Source organism: Lepisma saccharinum, chromosome 3, assembly GCF_977018435.1.
Source record: "Lepisma saccharinum chromosome 3, izLepSacc3.1, whole genome shotgun sequence".
Lineage (NCBI taxonomy): Eukaryota > Metazoa > Arthropoda > Insecta > Zygentoma > Lepismatidae > Lepisma > Lepisma saccharinum.
Genome location: NC_139231.1, coordinates 73,991,167 through 74,009,001, shown reverse-complemented (window position 1 = coordinate 74,009,001; position 17,835 = coordinate 73,991,167). Strand labels below are relative to the sequence as shown.

Below are 17,835 nucleotides of genomic sequence, written 5' to 3'. Positions count from 1 at the left end.
GAAGAGGAACTCTCTAAAACGAAACACCCCGACACGTACCTCATCGAGAAAGTATTGCGTAGGAAAGGTGACAAACTGTTTGTCAAATGGCTGGGACTTCCGGAAAAGAGTTGGATCGACGCGGACGAAGTGATCTTGTGAGTACGTGGAACGTGGTGAAGCGTCTACCGGATCCGGAAAGTCAAACGAAGAAAAAAAACGGCGAGTTGCTTCCCGACAGCATCCGCTGTCTGATCGTAGGTCCTTCGGGGTGTGGGAAAACGACATTGCTCGTGGACAATTTTCTCCTCGCACCGAATTGGTTAGATTGGAAGAACAGGCACCTGTACGTGTTCTCGAAAAGTTTGGAGCAATCCAAATACCAGCAACTGATGAAACTGTACGATGGTCTGGACATTGCAACTTTCGCCTCGGAAATAAAACCACTCGACGATTGTCGTGAAAATTCAGTCGTTGTGTTCGACGACGCCATCCTGGAAAATCAAAATGAAATTCGCAACTTTTTCACGCAAGGTCGTCACAAAGGAATGGATTGTTTTTACCTAGCTCAAACGTTTTCCAAAATTCCAAAACAGTTAGTGCGCGACAACGCCAATTTCATATGTTTGTTTCGTCAAGATCACACCAACCTCAAGCACGCATACGATGACTACGTAGGCGGAGACATGAACTACAATCAATTTTCGGAACGCTGCTGCTCTACTTGCTGGAACGGTGACGATTTCGGATTTGTGACGATCGACATGACGAGAAAACCCAACGATGGAAAATACAGAAACAAAATCAACGACTTTCTAAACGTTGCAACGTTGTGAGAAACGACGTATATAAATAACGTCATGACGAAACGAAAAATCGAAGACGAAAATCTCAAGCTTCGCGATTACCTCGCGAAACGCTTCAAAGGTTGGAAATCCGAGAATCGCGGATTCTACGAAGAGAAGAAACGTCAGGATCAACCTGTGATCGATGCCATCAGCAGTCTAGGTAAAGAAATTAAAAGTGTCACGGAACAAAATAAAAATTTGATCAACGAACTCGTACCGCTCGCAGCTAAAAGTTACGCCGTACCCACGCCCATTTCGAGCATTCCTTCGACGCCGTTCGAACTGAAGGATGCACCGGCACGACGTCGAGCCATAGGCAGCACGTCGTCGTCTTCGGATAAAATCGAGTTGGGGCCTTTGGCACGAGACTACCTGAGCACGGGGAAGTTCGACAAGGATGAAGTGTTCGGATTGTATCCCAGCATGGAAACCAGCGAAGGCGGCGGTGTGGTGTGGAAGATTGGGAAATCGAAGGTCACCTTCGAAGGCAACGACATTAAAGTCAATTTAGGCGACAAGGATAGTTGGAACAGGTATCCGGGTACGGTGGGACTGTGGGAACTCGTCGCCAAAAAGCAGCCGAAAGATTACACCGACGAAGATTACCAAAGTTACAAGGAAATTCTGATCATGACGGATGCCTTGTACCAGAACAACGACGCCTCGCAGAATAGGGTGAAATCGAGCAGCGGCGAGAAGTACAGGAATCTCATCAAACCGATTTGGAACCAGGTCAAAACGGGCAGCGGCGTCAAACGCTACAACACGCTACCCAAAGAATTCGTTTGGGTGGACGACGTTAGGAAACTCGTGGACCGATTGTTGGTGATAGCCGGCGAAGAGAATGCAGGCAACCGTAATTTCTACAACGAGAAGGTTGGCATCGTGGACATGATCAGCACGAAACTTTCCAACTTCATCGTGAACGACGACAAGGGCATAGGTTACCTGATCAAAATCATCAACACGCTGCCTCCGAAATTTTGGAACGTGGCCGAAGGAAAGGGACTCGTGAACGACATCATCAACAAGTTACCTTTCGAGATGCATCTACCTGGCTACCAGTACTGCGGACCGGGTACCAAACTCGAGAAAAGATTGGAGAGAGGAGACAAGGGTGTGAATCCGTTGGACGCCGCATGCAAAGATCACGACATCGCCTACAACACCACGCAGACGGATCTGGACGCACGTCACGAAGCAGACAGAAAGTTAGAGCACGCAGCTTTCGAAAGGTTCGTGAGCAGAGACGCATCGTTGGGTGAACGGGTCGCCGCACTAGGCACCACCATCGCCATGAACACGAAACAAAAATTGGGGTGGGGTATATAAATAACATACAGTAAAAAAAACAACATGGCTTGCATAACTGATTTGCCACCCGAGCTACTATCTAAAATATTCAAAAAGGTAGTTAACGGAGATGTTAATAAACTTGTGATCATGGCAAGAACAATGCCGGAATTTCGCATCCCTTGTGAAATGGTTCTCAAGGACCATCTTCGGGAGATCAGTGGCCTGAGGTGCGGTGATCTCAACATTCTGCTTTCGGCTGCAGGGCAGAAATTAAACGATAGGTCGGACGAACTGTACGAGGCAAGGCAGGGAAGAAGACAGTATACTGATGATTGGTACAAGTCTATGCAGGAGACGGAAGATATCACTACGCACATCCTCGCGTTTTCCGAAGCACGGACTTTCTTCCTCTGTTAAAAAAATAATAATATATATACGATACAAATCGCAAAAAAAAAACTTGATATATAAATAACACACATCGTGAAAAAAAATAATCTTCGGTATATATAAATAACACACATCGTGAAAAAAAACAATTAAATTTCTCTCTAACACTTTGAAATTTTTTTTGATATGACGACCGAAAAAATAAGTGATCTCCAAGCATTAAAACAAATGCTAAATTTGTCAGTCGAGTATGTAAAAATTCAGGAATTGGAAGTCGACAAACCTTACACGATAACTTCCGGTTCAATCGTTTCTACCCAGTATGGTCCCAAGGTACGCCTGTTGCTCAACGCACAATACAGTCTATTTTTACCAGATCGATACGCTAACATGTTATCCGATGAGAAGCTATCTATTTTAATCGAGAACAAAACTCGAATCGTGTGCAAGGGGACAAAGGAACTTCTTGGCAAGAAAACGAAGCACGTAATAGAATTTGTGTAGCGACTGTGGGGCCGTGAAAAAAAATCTCAGAATATTTATATATAAATAACATACCGTAAAAAACTACACAAGAAAAAATCTCAGAATATATATATAAATAACATACCGTGAAAATAACACATAGAGCATCAGCATGAAGCCCAAGGGTGTCGTGTACCAGATACCATACTCCAATCTGAAAAATCTAGGTGCCCTCGATGGGTTACTCACCAAGAAACAACGCGAGAAGAAACGTTCTTGCTTGTCGAAAGGACACGGAATGAAATTACTTCTCAGCACACCTCAATTGAAAAGATTGCAGCGTTCGCGGAAACAGCAAAAGATCGGAGGTTTCATATTCAGCATCCCGGCCATCCTGGCAGCATTGGGGGCCGTTGGAAGTTTGGCCGGCGGAAGTGCCGCCATCGCGAAAACCGTCATCGACTCGAAGAAGAACAAGGCCGAGTTGGAAGAACAGAAACGTCACAACCTGGCCATGGAGAAGAAAGGAGGAAAAGGCGTGATGAAGAAGTTTAAAAAAAAGAAACAGAAGCACTCACCAACCGAGACATTGAATCTCTGATCGAACCGTTACAAATCAAACACTTCAGAGGAGTTTTCATGTCCGACTCGTTACCTTCAAGCGTTAAAAGAAGAGAATGCGGAGTAGTCAACTTGGACGGTCAAGAAAATCCAGGCACGCATTGGATATGTTACCACAAAAACGACAATGATAAAGCATTCGTTTTCGATTCTTTCGGAGGTGTTCCACCTGCAAATTTAATTCATTATCTGAAAACGAACAAAACCTCTATATACTACAACGACGAACGCATTCAAAATTTCGGAGACGTGAACTGCGGCCATCTCTGCCTCTCCGTGCTCGCGTTTCTCTCTAAAATAAATAACCCTACGATCGAGGATTTCCAGAAAGCATTGTGGAACCTCAAACAGCATCACTAGGATGGGCGTGTTCCATCTCACGAGCGAATCTTCAATCTTGAAACTCACGCTGCACGACGACATCGTCTATCCTAAATCCGTGGCTCTGCGTGCATTCTACAGCATGTACCTCATACCCAATGTTACGCAGCACAACAACAAAATTAGCGTCGGAAGCGAACACATCGTCGTCACGCCAGGACAATACAATCTTTCCACTTTGCAAGCTCAATTACCCAAAGGCACGTACCTTTCTCAAAATTCGGTCACGCACAGAGTGGAAATCCTATCCGCGACGGAGACCGTGGACCTGGGCACCATGGGAGAACTTTTAGGTTTCGAGAACGACACAAAACTCGAAGCTGGCATCAAGCACGTGGCAACCAACATTCCTAAATTTTTGGCCATAGAGACTTTGAACGTACACTGTAACGTGGCCGAAGGTATGATCACGAAATCCTCGGACGGATTATTAGGAAGTCACAAGCAGACGGGAATCATAGCCACTTTCAAACCAAGTTCCGAGTTCATGGAACCGATCATCTACACGCCCTCTTCGCCGATCTATTTTCCAGTATGTCGCAACCGCATAGACGACATAGAGTTGGTGGTGACGAACGAGAAAGGAGACGTGGTAGATTTCGCAGGTGCAACGACTACTGCCATCGTGGAGATCAACGTATAATAAATAACACACATAGTGAAAAAAAAAATGGAGCAAATCGAAAGTTACGAATTGCAATCTTTCCCTCCCAACCGTCGCACGTTCGCCAATCTGAACGAGGCGAACAGGGAGATCGAATACGATGTGGACGTAGGCGATGGGTTCGTTCATCCTCACAGAGCGGACCTCTACCTTCAATTCGACGTGGTAAAGAAGGAAAGCGGAGACGCGTTTCCTGCAGCAGCAAACTTGATACTCGTAGACAACTTCGTGCCTCACCTGTTCTCGCAGGTGGAGGTGAGGAAACACAACACCGTCATCGACAGAATAGACTATCCAGGCATCACGTCGACGGCGGTGGGAACGTTGAAATTATCCAAAACGAACGCAGCGTACTACCAGGCCGGGGGATTCGAAGCCGGGACCAAAATATCGACGAGAAGTCACACGGTGCTCTTTCCCATGCGTCTGCTGCCTGGTTTCTTCTCGGACTACAAGGAGATCATGTGGAAGGGAGGACTGAGGATCACGTTTCGAAGAGCGGCCAACGACAACGACGCACTGATGCGATACGCTACTTTGGGTCCGGACGGCACCACGCCGATAGCCAACACTCTACCCGAAGCGGCGAAATGCGTCATCCGGAGCATGGAATTGAGAATGCCGGTGGTGGAATACGAAACGAACTACGCCCTCAAGTACAAAGCGGAGATCTTGAAAAGTCCGCAGGTGTTGATTCACTTTCACGGTTACCAGTGCGTGCAGAAGATGGCGTCGGGAAGTCACATGGAATTCGACGTGACGACGCAGTTCAACAACATACAGTTCGACATGCCAGATTTCGTCGTAGTGCTCTTTCAGACCGGGAGGGACAAGAATCAGGAAAAAGATTCCAGCAAGTTCGACGACTGCAAGATCAAGAACGTTTATCTGAAGAATGGACGCAACGAAGTGTTCCCGCGCGAGAATTACAACCTCGACGTGACCAAAAACGATTACCTCAAACTTTACGAAGCGTTCTCGGCTTACAAACGCGTGACCGAGGGAAGCGTGGACATGTACTACACGCCCAGCGAGTTCAAAGCACGGAGACCCATGACCGTCATCAACACATCTAAGAGAAAAAAGGTTGTGGTCAACGATCGAACCAACATCAAGGTCGTCTGCGAGTTCCACGATGCCTTGCCCGAGGATACCCTATGCAGTGTCATCCTGATTGCAGAGAAGTCCTTCGCCTACGACGTGAAGAACGAGAGGGTCACAGAGCAGTTTTAACAAGTTTTTTAACATCTTTTCTTGCACAATAAGAAATTTTTTGTACTAGCACAATCAGTTACAATAGCACAATACGAATTTCACTAGTTCAGATCAGTTACAAATGTCAATTTCATTAGCTATCAGTTACAATATCTTTTTTGCACTATAGCACGAGACAATCAGAAAATTTGCACAAAAAAAAATTTGTTGTTGTTTTTACACGTGAAAATTAACAATAAAATTTCTTTCTTATCGTTTCAGATGCTGTCGAAACATCAAAAACACATACACACACACTAGAAAAATAAGCATGCAACTTTATTTGTAACACACACATACATTCTCCATCTTCATCAAGAAAATATTATAATAAACATAATTATTTTTATCTATATCTCACAATAAAACTCTATATCCAAAAATATCACAACATCAAATAACACTAGAGTCGTTAGTACACGTTGCATGCATTACGGAGGTCCTCTGTAGGGTTTCATGGAAGTTTGGGGGGAAAAAAAAAACACGTGAAACTCTACAGAGGTGCGGTAATCTATAACCGCAGCCATTAGAAAACTTTTACATTTTTGGTTGGGCACCACGCACCCTGGCGAGGTTATAGGGGCCAGGCATCCTAAAAACAACCATTATTATTTTGTTTGTTTGTTTGTGTTACAATGTCCCCCCGAGAGAGGTTTACAAAGGTCACGATATACGGAGTTGGAAAATTACGATATGGCGCATTCGCTCATTACTCTTGCCAGCCATAAATCTCTCTCTCTCTCTTCATCTTACAGCAAAGTTGGCATCTCTATTTTTTTTTTAGTTGTAAGTAAATTGCCAACACACTCTAGTTAATAATGCTACATATTATACGCGCACACGCACACACATACTATATTACCATCCACCCATCTCTCTCTCTTTTACGGCAGTACATATTTGTTGTCGGCTCTCCTTGTTTAGTGTGTGTAGGTTGGCAAAAATTGCTTTATGCGCTGTAAGGCAAGCCTCAAGCAAAATTGTCAGCTCCTTGCTTTAGGCTAGGTTAGACCAAAAAAACCTTGGTGATTTTTTTTTCGAGTGAGGAGTTGGCAACGCTGATCTCCACTTGAGGGCGGTCAACCGGGTTGATTGCACAAGCAAAGTTGTCAGCTCCTTGCTTTAGGCTAGGTTAGACCAAAAAAACCTTGGTGATTTTTTTTTTCAAGTGAGGAGTTGGCAACGCTGATCTCCACTTGAGGGCGGTCAACCGGGTTGATTGCACAAGCAAAGATGCCAGCTCCTTGCTTTAGGTTAGGTTAGAGCAAAAAAGGCTGTGGGTAAGCTGTCGGTTGTTTAACTCTTCCCTCTCTCTTTTTTTTTCTTGTAAAAGGCTATGGCAAAAATACCAGTGGGTTGGCAACCTTGCTTTATGCACTGTAAGGTAAGCCTCAAGCAAGGTTGCCAGCTCCTTGCTTTAGGTTACGTTAGACCAAGAAAAAAAACCTTGGTGATTTTTTTGAGTGAGAAGCTGGTAACACTGCGAGAAAAAGGTTGCCAGCTCCTTGTTTTAGGTTAGGTTACCCCAAAAACCTTGGTGATTTTTTCAAGTAAGGAGCTAGCAACACTGCGCCATCAAATAGAGCTCATGCCTTACGAGAGAAATCCATTAAGGCGAGCTCACCACTTCAGCTCACCACAAGAGGGCGTTGAATGCCCTAATCTGCACTACTGATCAGCATTTACCTGAAGAACAAAAACAAGTAACTAGTCTTATACGCCAGTCGATATTATTTGATCACGTCTACTATTTGAATGCTTCGAAAACAAAGGTTATCTCAATCGGACTTTCCTCTCATCTGGATTTCCAACCTGTGGTCAGGCTACACAGAAGCGGGGCGGCCGGTGTTGAACTACAGTTGCAGGAGTGGCTCGCTCTTCAGGAATTGTTTCCAGTAATCGACAATTACATAGCTATTCCAGGTGAGCAGCCTCGTGTTTCCTACCCACTAAGTGAGCAACATGAATTGCTGATAACCACACTGTACAATCGCCGTCAGATCATTATAAGGAAAAAACCAGCTTACGGTTCCCTGGAGATAGTGTTCATCGCAGAAAGTTCGTGGCGGAACTTTATGAAGATATTTGTGTGCATCGAGCATGCGAAAGTTATGTGTGAAACAGTGTCGCCGTATCTGAAATCATATTTTGGAAACTGTGTGGAATCTTGCATACTCGACCTTCGCGAACAATGTTTCGGTTGCACAGATATTTCCCCTGTCCATGCATGTAATAAGGAGAAGTTTGTGCTTTCCCATCTACATGGATGTACAAAACCTGAGCCTTTGTCTATACAAAACATCGACGGAAAAATACTTTCCAAAAAAGTGTTTGTTTTTTGCGAGAACATGCTTGTGGAAAAAAATAGTGAAACATTTTAATTCAGTGGTTGCAGCAGAAAACGGATATGATAGTGACACAATTCCTTATGTGGGTGAGTGAACAAACTTGAGGAATAAAAACTTGTTAAATAACATGCTGATAAACTGGTGACACAATATAAACATTTTACATATGTATGTGTGTGTGTGCGGCTCTTTTGAATTTTGTAAATATTGGTAATAAACAGGGATAAAATATATGTCTTGGCTTTTTTTTTTTCACTTATCACCCCTTTAAAAATCCTCATGGTTTATATTTTTACTGGTAACAATCGTTAATAACAACATTAATAATTAACTATATAATGAAAAAGTGTGTATTGTGGACTTGTCGAAGATAAAGCATGAGAGCTTTTCTTCACACTGGTAAAAATCGGTGTTAATAACAACATTAATAATTAACTATATAATGAAAAAGTGTGTATTGTGGACTTGTCGGAGATAAAGCATGAGAGCTTTTCTTCACACTGGTAAGAATCTGTGTTAATAACAACATTAATAATTAACTATACAATAAAAAAAATTGTGTATTGTGGACTTGTCGGAGATAAAGCATGAGAGCTTTTCTGCACAGCGCTGGACACGCCGCAAAGGCAAGTATCTTTATTTTTATTCTATTTCTAACAGTGATTCCCTATTTTTTCTTGTCACTATAAAAAAAAACTAATTCAATTTTTCTTTTATCACATCTGTCGCCATTTTGCTTTGTTTTTTGTTTAATTCCTCTTTATGCATTGAGGTTAATCGAAACATAACTTTAGACTTTTACATGGAATTGAAACATAGAATGTTGCCTCCTTTGATTGAATCGAACCTGTGACTCCTCTTTGATCACAAAACAATAGTGACGGCCATCTTGCTTATTTTACCTACTCTTTATGCATTTAAGCTAATCGGTACTGGGGGGCCCCACACGGCAAAACAACAGATTCTAATTTATCTTTATACATTAGCGGTAAAGTCTTTGCGTTGTAATCAAAAGGCATTTTGTTTTGATTTTTAATATCTGTCCCTGTATAAATACTAATGGGGACTCACCACACTTCTTTTTTTTTTAAAAAAAAAAAAACAACATCATTATCAACCAATTTGACATTGTGAATCGAACCCGGGGACCTTTTCATTACAGCATAAACATCCTGTTTCCAATTAGTTCATTTTCTCTTTGTGCACAAAAAGCTAATCGGAACTTTTAAACAAATACAATTGAATATCCAATTTTCACCAACATTGGGAATCGAACCCTCAACCACTTGGTTAAAACATCTCGCGGAATAAAAAACACCCCCCGCGCCGCGCCGCGCCGCCGCCGCTAAATACAAAACGCGGCCGCCATATTGATTTTATTCAAATACTATTTATGCACAGATGGACTAATCGGGACCTATAATGGCGGGACAAAACAATTGGCCTCATTTAACTACCTAGAAAATCGAACCCGCGACCTCTTCATTACCAGGCGACAACAATAACCACTAACCCAAAGCCGCCATATTGATTTTATTCAAACACTATTTATGCACAGATGGACTAATCGGGGACCTATAATGGCGGGACTAAAGAATTGGCCTAATTTAACTACATAGAGAATCGAACCCGCGACCTCTTCATTGCCAGGTGACAACATTAACCACTAACCCAACTCGATTTTCGAACTCAACCATTTTGTTGCCTTTATTTACACACAGGCTAATCGAGACCATTCAATATTGACATCGTCGCCTTGTAATCAAGGGGTCCCAGGTTCGATACTCGGTGGAGGCACATAGTGGTCCGAATCACCACTTTTCAACTGTAGCTCCAATCCTGATTAGTTTTGCCGTGCATAAAACGGACTTAAAAAACTAACTCAATCTATCAATCAATCAATATTGACTCTACCAGGAATCGAACCCTCGACGCCTCTTGTTTTACAGAGCAATAACCTTAGCCGCTAAACTTTCGGGGGTACAGCACCTTCGGCGCCATCTTTAAATCATTTCTTTATGTCTTCGTTGCATCATACGCAATGGTTGCGCGCGCATTTCCTCCACACACACACACACACACACACACCCATACGCACGTGTTAGGTTAGCATACATCAAGAAACAACGTGACAAATCCATTGACCCCCTCCCCCACCGCTTCCGATGTCTTCAACGTGATCAGACACGTTCTGCTGACTCAACAATAAAACAGCTCGTACCCCGCTACACCGGATGTAACATAACACCAGTCGCATCGAATTTTTGCTGACGCGTAGGAGCGAAGTGCTGCCTCTCTACTCACCCGAGCCCTTCATTTAATATACCGTAATGTACTACAGGGTGTGTGAAATGTTGAAAACCATCCAAATATCTTTAAATTTTTAGAGTGAAAAAATCATCAAAGGGTTATCATCATGTTTTACATCACCTTCCTTTCCGTATAATAAAATTCAACATCAGTATTTTATTTAGAAAGACAGTCGTATAAAAATTAGATGTACAATTTTCCAAAGGGTCCGATGGTAGTTTAGGCCCATTCGTTTGGAAGTTATGGGCGTCTAAATTGCCCATGTGCATATGTCTACAACCTCTCAAATATCCATAGGAGATGTAATGTTACCATACTTAGCCGTCTTGCTTCAATTCAACTATAAAATTTTCATTAATTTTGAACTTATTCGGATTTATTGAAAAAGTGTAGAAATTTAAGTGTTGACAAGATACCCTTTTGCGATGGACCTGTAAATTTTTATGCTGTATGTTTGATATCGGCATTGGCAAAACGAAGCAAATTCACCTGAAGAGGATAGAAACGCTCTTTTATTATAATAGGCAGCGGGTAAGCTAGATCATAGAAAAAAGTTCAATTAAGAATGCTAGCTAATGAAGAACATTGTCACTAACATTTACACAAGTCATATTATTGAAATAATTTTGAAAAGCTTTCTTTTAATCTACGTATTTCTTATGCTTCGGAAAGTATACGGGATTTAAGTATTAGCAGTTCGACTGTATTTTGTATTAAGTATTACGCCAGAAAGCTATGAAATCAAAAGAAGAATAAATCAGGGAAACAAAGTTTATTTTTCCCTATTGCCGATATTCAAAACCAGGGAAGTACACAGAGTAACTAAGGTTAAAATATAGAAATCTATAATCAGACCAACATTGTACTATGGAAGCGAGAGCTGGACGTTCAATAAGAAATCCGAGATGGACCTGGATGGTTTTGAAAGGAAAATTATGGGAAGAATATGGGGACCAGTAAGAGACAGAGATGGATGGAGACTAAGATATAACAATGAATTGTAATGAATTGTACCATCTATACAAAGAATTATGTATATCCCACTTTATTAAATTTAAAAGACTAGAGTGGGCAGGACATGTCCAAAGAATGGATGCACATCGCATACCCAAGATAGTGGCTTATAGTACAATAGGAGGTAGAAGATCTGTAGGGAAATCCAGGAGAAGACGGATGGAGGCGCTGGAGGAAGATGTGAAAGGAATGAGAAATTGGAGGAGGAAAGCTTTGGACAGAGATGCATGGAGAGACTCTATTATGGAGGCCAGGTCTCGATATCGGGCTGCAGCGACATAGGAGAAGAAGGAGAAGAAGATTACGCCAGAAAATAATAAAAACAATCTGTATTAAATACTTACTTCTTCTGAGGCTAGGAGTTAATTTTTCGGAAACTCCTTCGAAGCAGCGTTTTTGACCCCCTGCTCGACAGCAAAGATGGCCGAAAGTGCAGTCTTCACTGCGGCGGCATACACGGTTGAACGATGTTGGTTTCTGGGGACTGTCTGGACACACTCGTTTTTCCTTACCTGGTGAAGCAAAAGATCTAGAATAGAGGAGCAATCAAACTGTAGTTATTCAATCATGCCAAGCGCACGTGTCCTCACGGAAGAGAGTGAATGCCCAGGTGAGTTATATAGTGGATGATATGCGTGTCTAAAAGAGACACCACCTGGTTTGTCTCGTTTGCAGAGGTAAACAGCGCCATTGTTACAATACAGGGCTACTATAATTCATTCGATTTCAAAGCACTGTATTTTCCAAAGTATTGCACGGTACAGATATGAATGATACATGAAAATAACTGTAAACTCACCAAATTTTCCTCACGTTCTACAAATGTTGTATGTGTGCCCCTCTGTCCACACGACACACATCCAAGCGTTAGTCGAGTTCCACACATACATTCTGTAGCAATCCCCTGCCAATGGTCATCAGAGAAGTACTGTATTGATGCGTTCCCTGAGCTCTACCAGTGTTCCTGGCGTACCTTCCAAAGGAATAAGTCACACGGCGTTACGTCAGGTGACCTGGGAGGCCAAGCGAACAGAACTACGTCATCCACACCAACAGGCCCAATCCAGCGATGTGGAAGTTCGTCGTTTAGGTAGCGGCGAACAATTGATGTTCCAATGAGGGGATGCCTCGTCTTGTTGGTAGACGAAATTCCCGGAATCAGCATTCAGTTTTGGAAACAACCACAACTGCAACATATCAAGATAACAGGTACCAGTCACAGTCTTCTCACAGAAGAAAAACGGCATACAGCTTTGTCTGAGACATCGCACAGAAAACATTCACCTTCGGCGAATCTCGTTCATGCTCCACAATTGCGTGAGGCTTTTCAGTGCCCCACACCCTCACGTTGTGACGATTAACTTACCCCGATAAATGGAAAGTTGCTTCGTCGCTGATATCACATTGGCGACAAAATCTTCGTCCTCCAATGCTTCCTGCATTGTGATGCAAAATTCCAATCACCGGCCACGATCTTCCGGTTTTTATTGTTACACGAGCTGCAGACGGTAAGGTTTAAATTTCAACCGCCGTCGCAAAATCTTCCACACAGTTTATTGCGGTATTGCACGTTCGCGGCTTGCTCTGACTGTGGAGTTTTGTGGACTGCGCACGTAACTCACCCTCACTCTCTCCACTGTTTCAGCTGACACGCTTCGTCGACCCGTACTTTTCTGTTTACACAGACAACCAGTGTCCTTAAACTGCCGATATCACCGCAAAATGCTTTGTTTACATGGTGGTTCTTTTCTGTACTCTCTTCTGAATGCGCGCTGCACTGCAATAACAGATAAACATCTCAACACACAAAAACACTTTTCTCGGTTTGTCGCCATTTTGTATAGTCACTGCAGTCGTGCTGCCAACTGGTGTGACACGATGCAAACTTGGCAAGTTTACAGTTATTTTCATGTATCATTCATATCTGCATGTGCAATACTTTGGAAAATACATATAGTGTTTTGAAATCGAATGAATCATTTATAGTAGCCCTGTATAAGCCTGTTTTTGCCCCAAGAGTTTAAATACGTAGTACGAAGCCGTTCGTACAGACAGTTAGTTCTACCAAGAAGAGAAAGACCTCGGTCAACTCGCGAGTCTCCTCTCGCAGTCACCGTAGACGAAAATGTTTCCCTTGACTTGTTCACGAGTGCACCTGTGTTGAGATATTTATAAATTCTCTCCCTTCGTTGTCAAAGTATTCAGCAATGTTAAATATTACGTATCTGCTTTCTCTGTGCACGTTTTTCCCCTTAGTGATGATACAAACACTTTGTCTGAATAAAAGTGATGACGATGTGTTGAAGAACGCTACACATTTTGACAACGCATGGGCAGGAATGCATGGCAAGCAGCTGATTGCATCACCAATGCTCGCTTCGCTCAGTTACGGTTGAAAATTCGATGACACCGTCAGAGGGTTTTTCTCTTTTTGATAAAGCAGTACTTTGGCATGCGCCACCTCTGAAGATCTGGTATTCACATTTAATTATTTACCCTATTTGTAGCTTTCTATTCTCTCCATATAGTCCTGCCTTACTTTTCTGTGGTAAATTTTTGGATCAAGTGGAATATAGTGTGCAAACGACCAGAAGGAAAAAATATTCAGTAATTTCTGAATTTTGGTAATTCAGTAATTTCATGCATTATCATGAAAGTTCGGTAACTTGTATCTTTGAATGTAAACTTTTGCTTTAATTAATGTTTATAATACATAGTCATTTCTGGAACACACAATTAAAAATATTTTTCAGTTCGTTTTGCTGCAAACAGAACAAATTAAATTATGTCATTGAATAGTTATTACTAATTCTCTCCGGAAACAATAAAGTTATTGGAACGAATTACATTAATTGTTATTATACTAGCTACCTTATTGTTATTTAAACGAATAATATCAATTATGATCAATTAACTTAATTTCATCTACTTTATGACCGTAGATAACGACGTAAACATGATTCTTTGAACTTTAAAAAACCACAATTTACTTACTGAGATATCTGGGTCGTGCCGCTTCTAGATTATGTTGGAAAATTGTCACAATTGTTATTAACATAAATGCCATATGTAATTTTGTTACGCTCATCACTGTATGGTGTCTTTCCGAAAAGTTAAAATGTAATTCATGCCTTGCACTTCACATTATAACGCATTAAGATTTTTTTTAAAAGTCGATCATGTGAATTACAGTGTATATGCACCGTTTGATTTTTGCAAAACAACCATTTCTTAATTTTCTGATCAAAAGAACTGCAACGCATGTTTTGCTGTAGAACAATAGGTGACAAGAACGCTTGATTACGGCCATGGTTTGCACATTCAAAAGCCCATTAACTCACACACACTAAAGTTAGATATGAGATCAAAGTACTGATTTCTTAATCAATGCCTCAGAATAATGCAATGACATTTCAGAACACATAAGTGGAGTATTGTTATGTTGTTGCTGGCTTTAACCAGTGGTGCATAACTTATGTCTGCAAGAAAACTGAATAAAATAATGGAATACACAAATATATGAAAGTTTAATATCTTGAGAATGCGGATTTTAATGCTTTGAAATTTTCGTATTTTTATTCCTATTGTGATGCATTCGCTGCAACGTCATATCGTTAAATGTGCTTGTGTGCATTTCAAAATTCAGTTATGGTTGTGGTCTCAAATTTTCTAAAGTATTGGTTTGGATTGTGTATACAATATTTGATACGTTAAGGATTCATTTGCATATTAACTATTTCCATTGGAAGAAGATCATGAGAAACGCCAGGTAGAAACAACAAAATCTACAAATTCCATTAAATCTCTAGCTACCACGAACTTACCATAATTTGCAGGTCATCGTAGTAGCTAGAGGTCACAGCCAGAACGTAAATTAATATATCTATATTGTGAATATTGTACAGAAACCAGAGGGTGACTTAGTAAGTATTGTAGATGGGTGGAAGAGTGGTCAACATACATGTCATGATGTCAGCGGGTTCGAATTTTGGGAAAGGAATTGATGTATCAAAATTACGAAAAGTAAGAGAAAAACTGAAAAGTGAATTTAAATTATGTATGTATGAAGAAAATGCAAATCATTTTTATTTAATGCTGTAAATTATTGTCATGGAGTGAAAGGGTAACCGGATTTGATTCGTGTTTGAGCTACAATTTCCACACAACTTTTCAATGACTTGTAACATCTCTAATGGAGGCAATAGGCTAATAAAGCAAGGGATTCGATTGACATGAACTGAGCTTGTATGGAATAGCTAATAAAATCAGAAAATATTCGAGGATATATATCGGACAACATTTGAAACTTTTCATCGCATAACATTCTTGAATTACTGAAGCGACCTTCATAGCAAAATTGCTGACTTGTTTGTATGTTTTTCAGCTTTGAATCTGATACAATAAAAAAAAATATGGCGTCAGTGTTTTTGTTGATGACTTCTGTAAGCAATACCATGTATACATGTAAATACTAGACTGAAATATTATATTTTCTTTGTAACTGCCACACAAGGGTTAGCTTTTAATTACCCTTCTTTATTGGTAAGGATATCGGGGTCTGGTTTTTATTAAATATAAGACATGTGGAAAAATAAAACAATTGATATTTTTACTTTTTATTTCAGTGAGCACACACAACTACACCCAAGTTTTTAAGTGGGATAACAGCTAAAAATTGTCTGAGAGATCTTAATCCTCGTACAATTGTTGCAGAGAACTCCTTGTTTCTTGTTCAATCTTCCTTCTTGGCAGGTAGTGGCTATAAATTACAAAAAAAAAAAAACCATTACAGTGATGTGTAGTCTCTAGTCATAAAATAAATACTGCCGGGGTGCATTATAAGCTGCATCACAATGACATAAAATAGCACTAGTAGTAAATAAATTAAGCTACATAATGTGGTGATGTTTATTATTCCTATTATTGTCATTGTCATCATATAAGGTAAGTTACCGCAATAAGACCCACCTAATTTTTTTTGCCTTTGAAACTGTCAATTTAGAAGAATCGACAATTATTGTTACAGGACATGAAACTTTATTATGTTAGTTACAGACTATCAATATATAGCAGTCGTACAATTCCTCAAAATACAAATTAAAATGTGATGAAAAAATGTTTGCAATGGGCCTTATTTTGTACAGTGGGATCCATAAGTATTACCCTGCAAATTGTCCATGACTATTTTTATTAATTTTTTTCTTACATCCTATGTGTTTTTAAGAGATTCATTTTTATGTATGCTGGTGCAGAAGTTGTCAACAGCTTGTTTTGAGTTTTCATTTAATTCCTGAAGCTCTTATTGGGTCAAATAAAGTGCACGAACATGGTGATGGACAATTTGCACGGTAATACTCATGGATCCCACTGTACCCTATTTCACAATAAGGCCCACGTAGCAACATTCAAAGTTCGATGGTAAATTGTTACAAAACTATGCTCCAAAGCACAAAAAAGCAATAAGATCAGATTCATCAGATTATTAACTACTTACGAAATAAAAGTCTAAGCTTACAATTCAGTTTCAGTCCATCTAGCAGCGAGGGCAAGTGAAAATGTCCTCGTCCTGAGGTAGTATCCCAACACACTCCTTATGACACCATGTCCCACATACCACACAAGCTCTTGGGCCTTGTTGTGCAACATGGCACGTCATGCCATTTCGTAATATTACAGCTCCGTACAATAAAAGTACAACGGGAAACACTTTGTTGTTGTAATGGACACGGTTAATGTTACATGCAAACCAAGTATTATCCTACTGTCTACAATACATGAACATATATAAGACGAAATATGTGGTTTGAAAGTTATATCTCACTTTTTTGCAACAGCAACAAAACTTCGGACTGCTCCAGTTCCGCGACGACTCATACTACACGAAATTACGGGTAATGTTCTTCCTTGAGTACTTTCAGCTCTCATACAAAGTTGCCATCTGGCAGTCGCTCTTCATAGTTTCAGAGAAACAGTCGGTGGGCTTTATTGTGGTCCGGCCTTATTGCGGTAACTTACCTTATAACTACTTATATGCATTTAACATTTTTTTATAACACTGACTAATAGATGACTCAGCTGATTATAAATCTCCAGAAAAATGAAATTTAAGAAATATAATAGGGTTGAGCCGATACCGGCGGTATCGGCATCGGTGAGTATCGGTTGATTATCTTTTACCGATACCATCCGATACCAAAGATTTTCAGTGACTAGAAGAGCGGGCAAAGGCAACAGCTCGTCTCAACATTTGTCTTCTTAAAAGTTC

General features: G+C 40.8%; 2 protein-coding genes across 2 annotated transcripts in view; both read right to left on the bottom strand.

The window, feature by feature from the left end:
- The window catches only part of LOC145985140 (uncharacterized), a 41,839-nt gene extending 27,026 nt beyond the window's left edge, over window positions 1–14,813 (bottom strand). The window contains exons 1-2 of the mRNA XM_083118803.1: window positions 14,565–14,813; window positions 11,915–12,082 (exon numbers count right to left, since the gene is read on the bottom strand). Of these exons, the coding sequence (XP_082974929.1) occupies window positions 11,915–12,082; window positions 14,565–14,658 (262 nt within the window). The 5' untranslated portion in view covers window positions 14,659–14,813. The remainder of the gene's footprint in view (window positions 1–11,914; window positions 12,083–14,564) is intronic.
- Window positions 14,814–16,170: 1,357 nt separating this feature from the next.
- LOC145985849 (uncharacterized) overlaps window positions 16,171–17,835 on the bottom strand; it is a 31,357-nt gene continuing 29,692 nt past the window's right edge. The window contains exon 8 of the mRNA XM_083119948.1: window positions 16,171–16,329. Coding sequence (XP_082976074.1) covers window positions 16,303–16,329 — 27 coding nt within the window. The 3' untranslated portion in view covers window positions 16,171–16,302. The remainder of the gene's footprint in view (window positions 16,330–17,835) is intronic.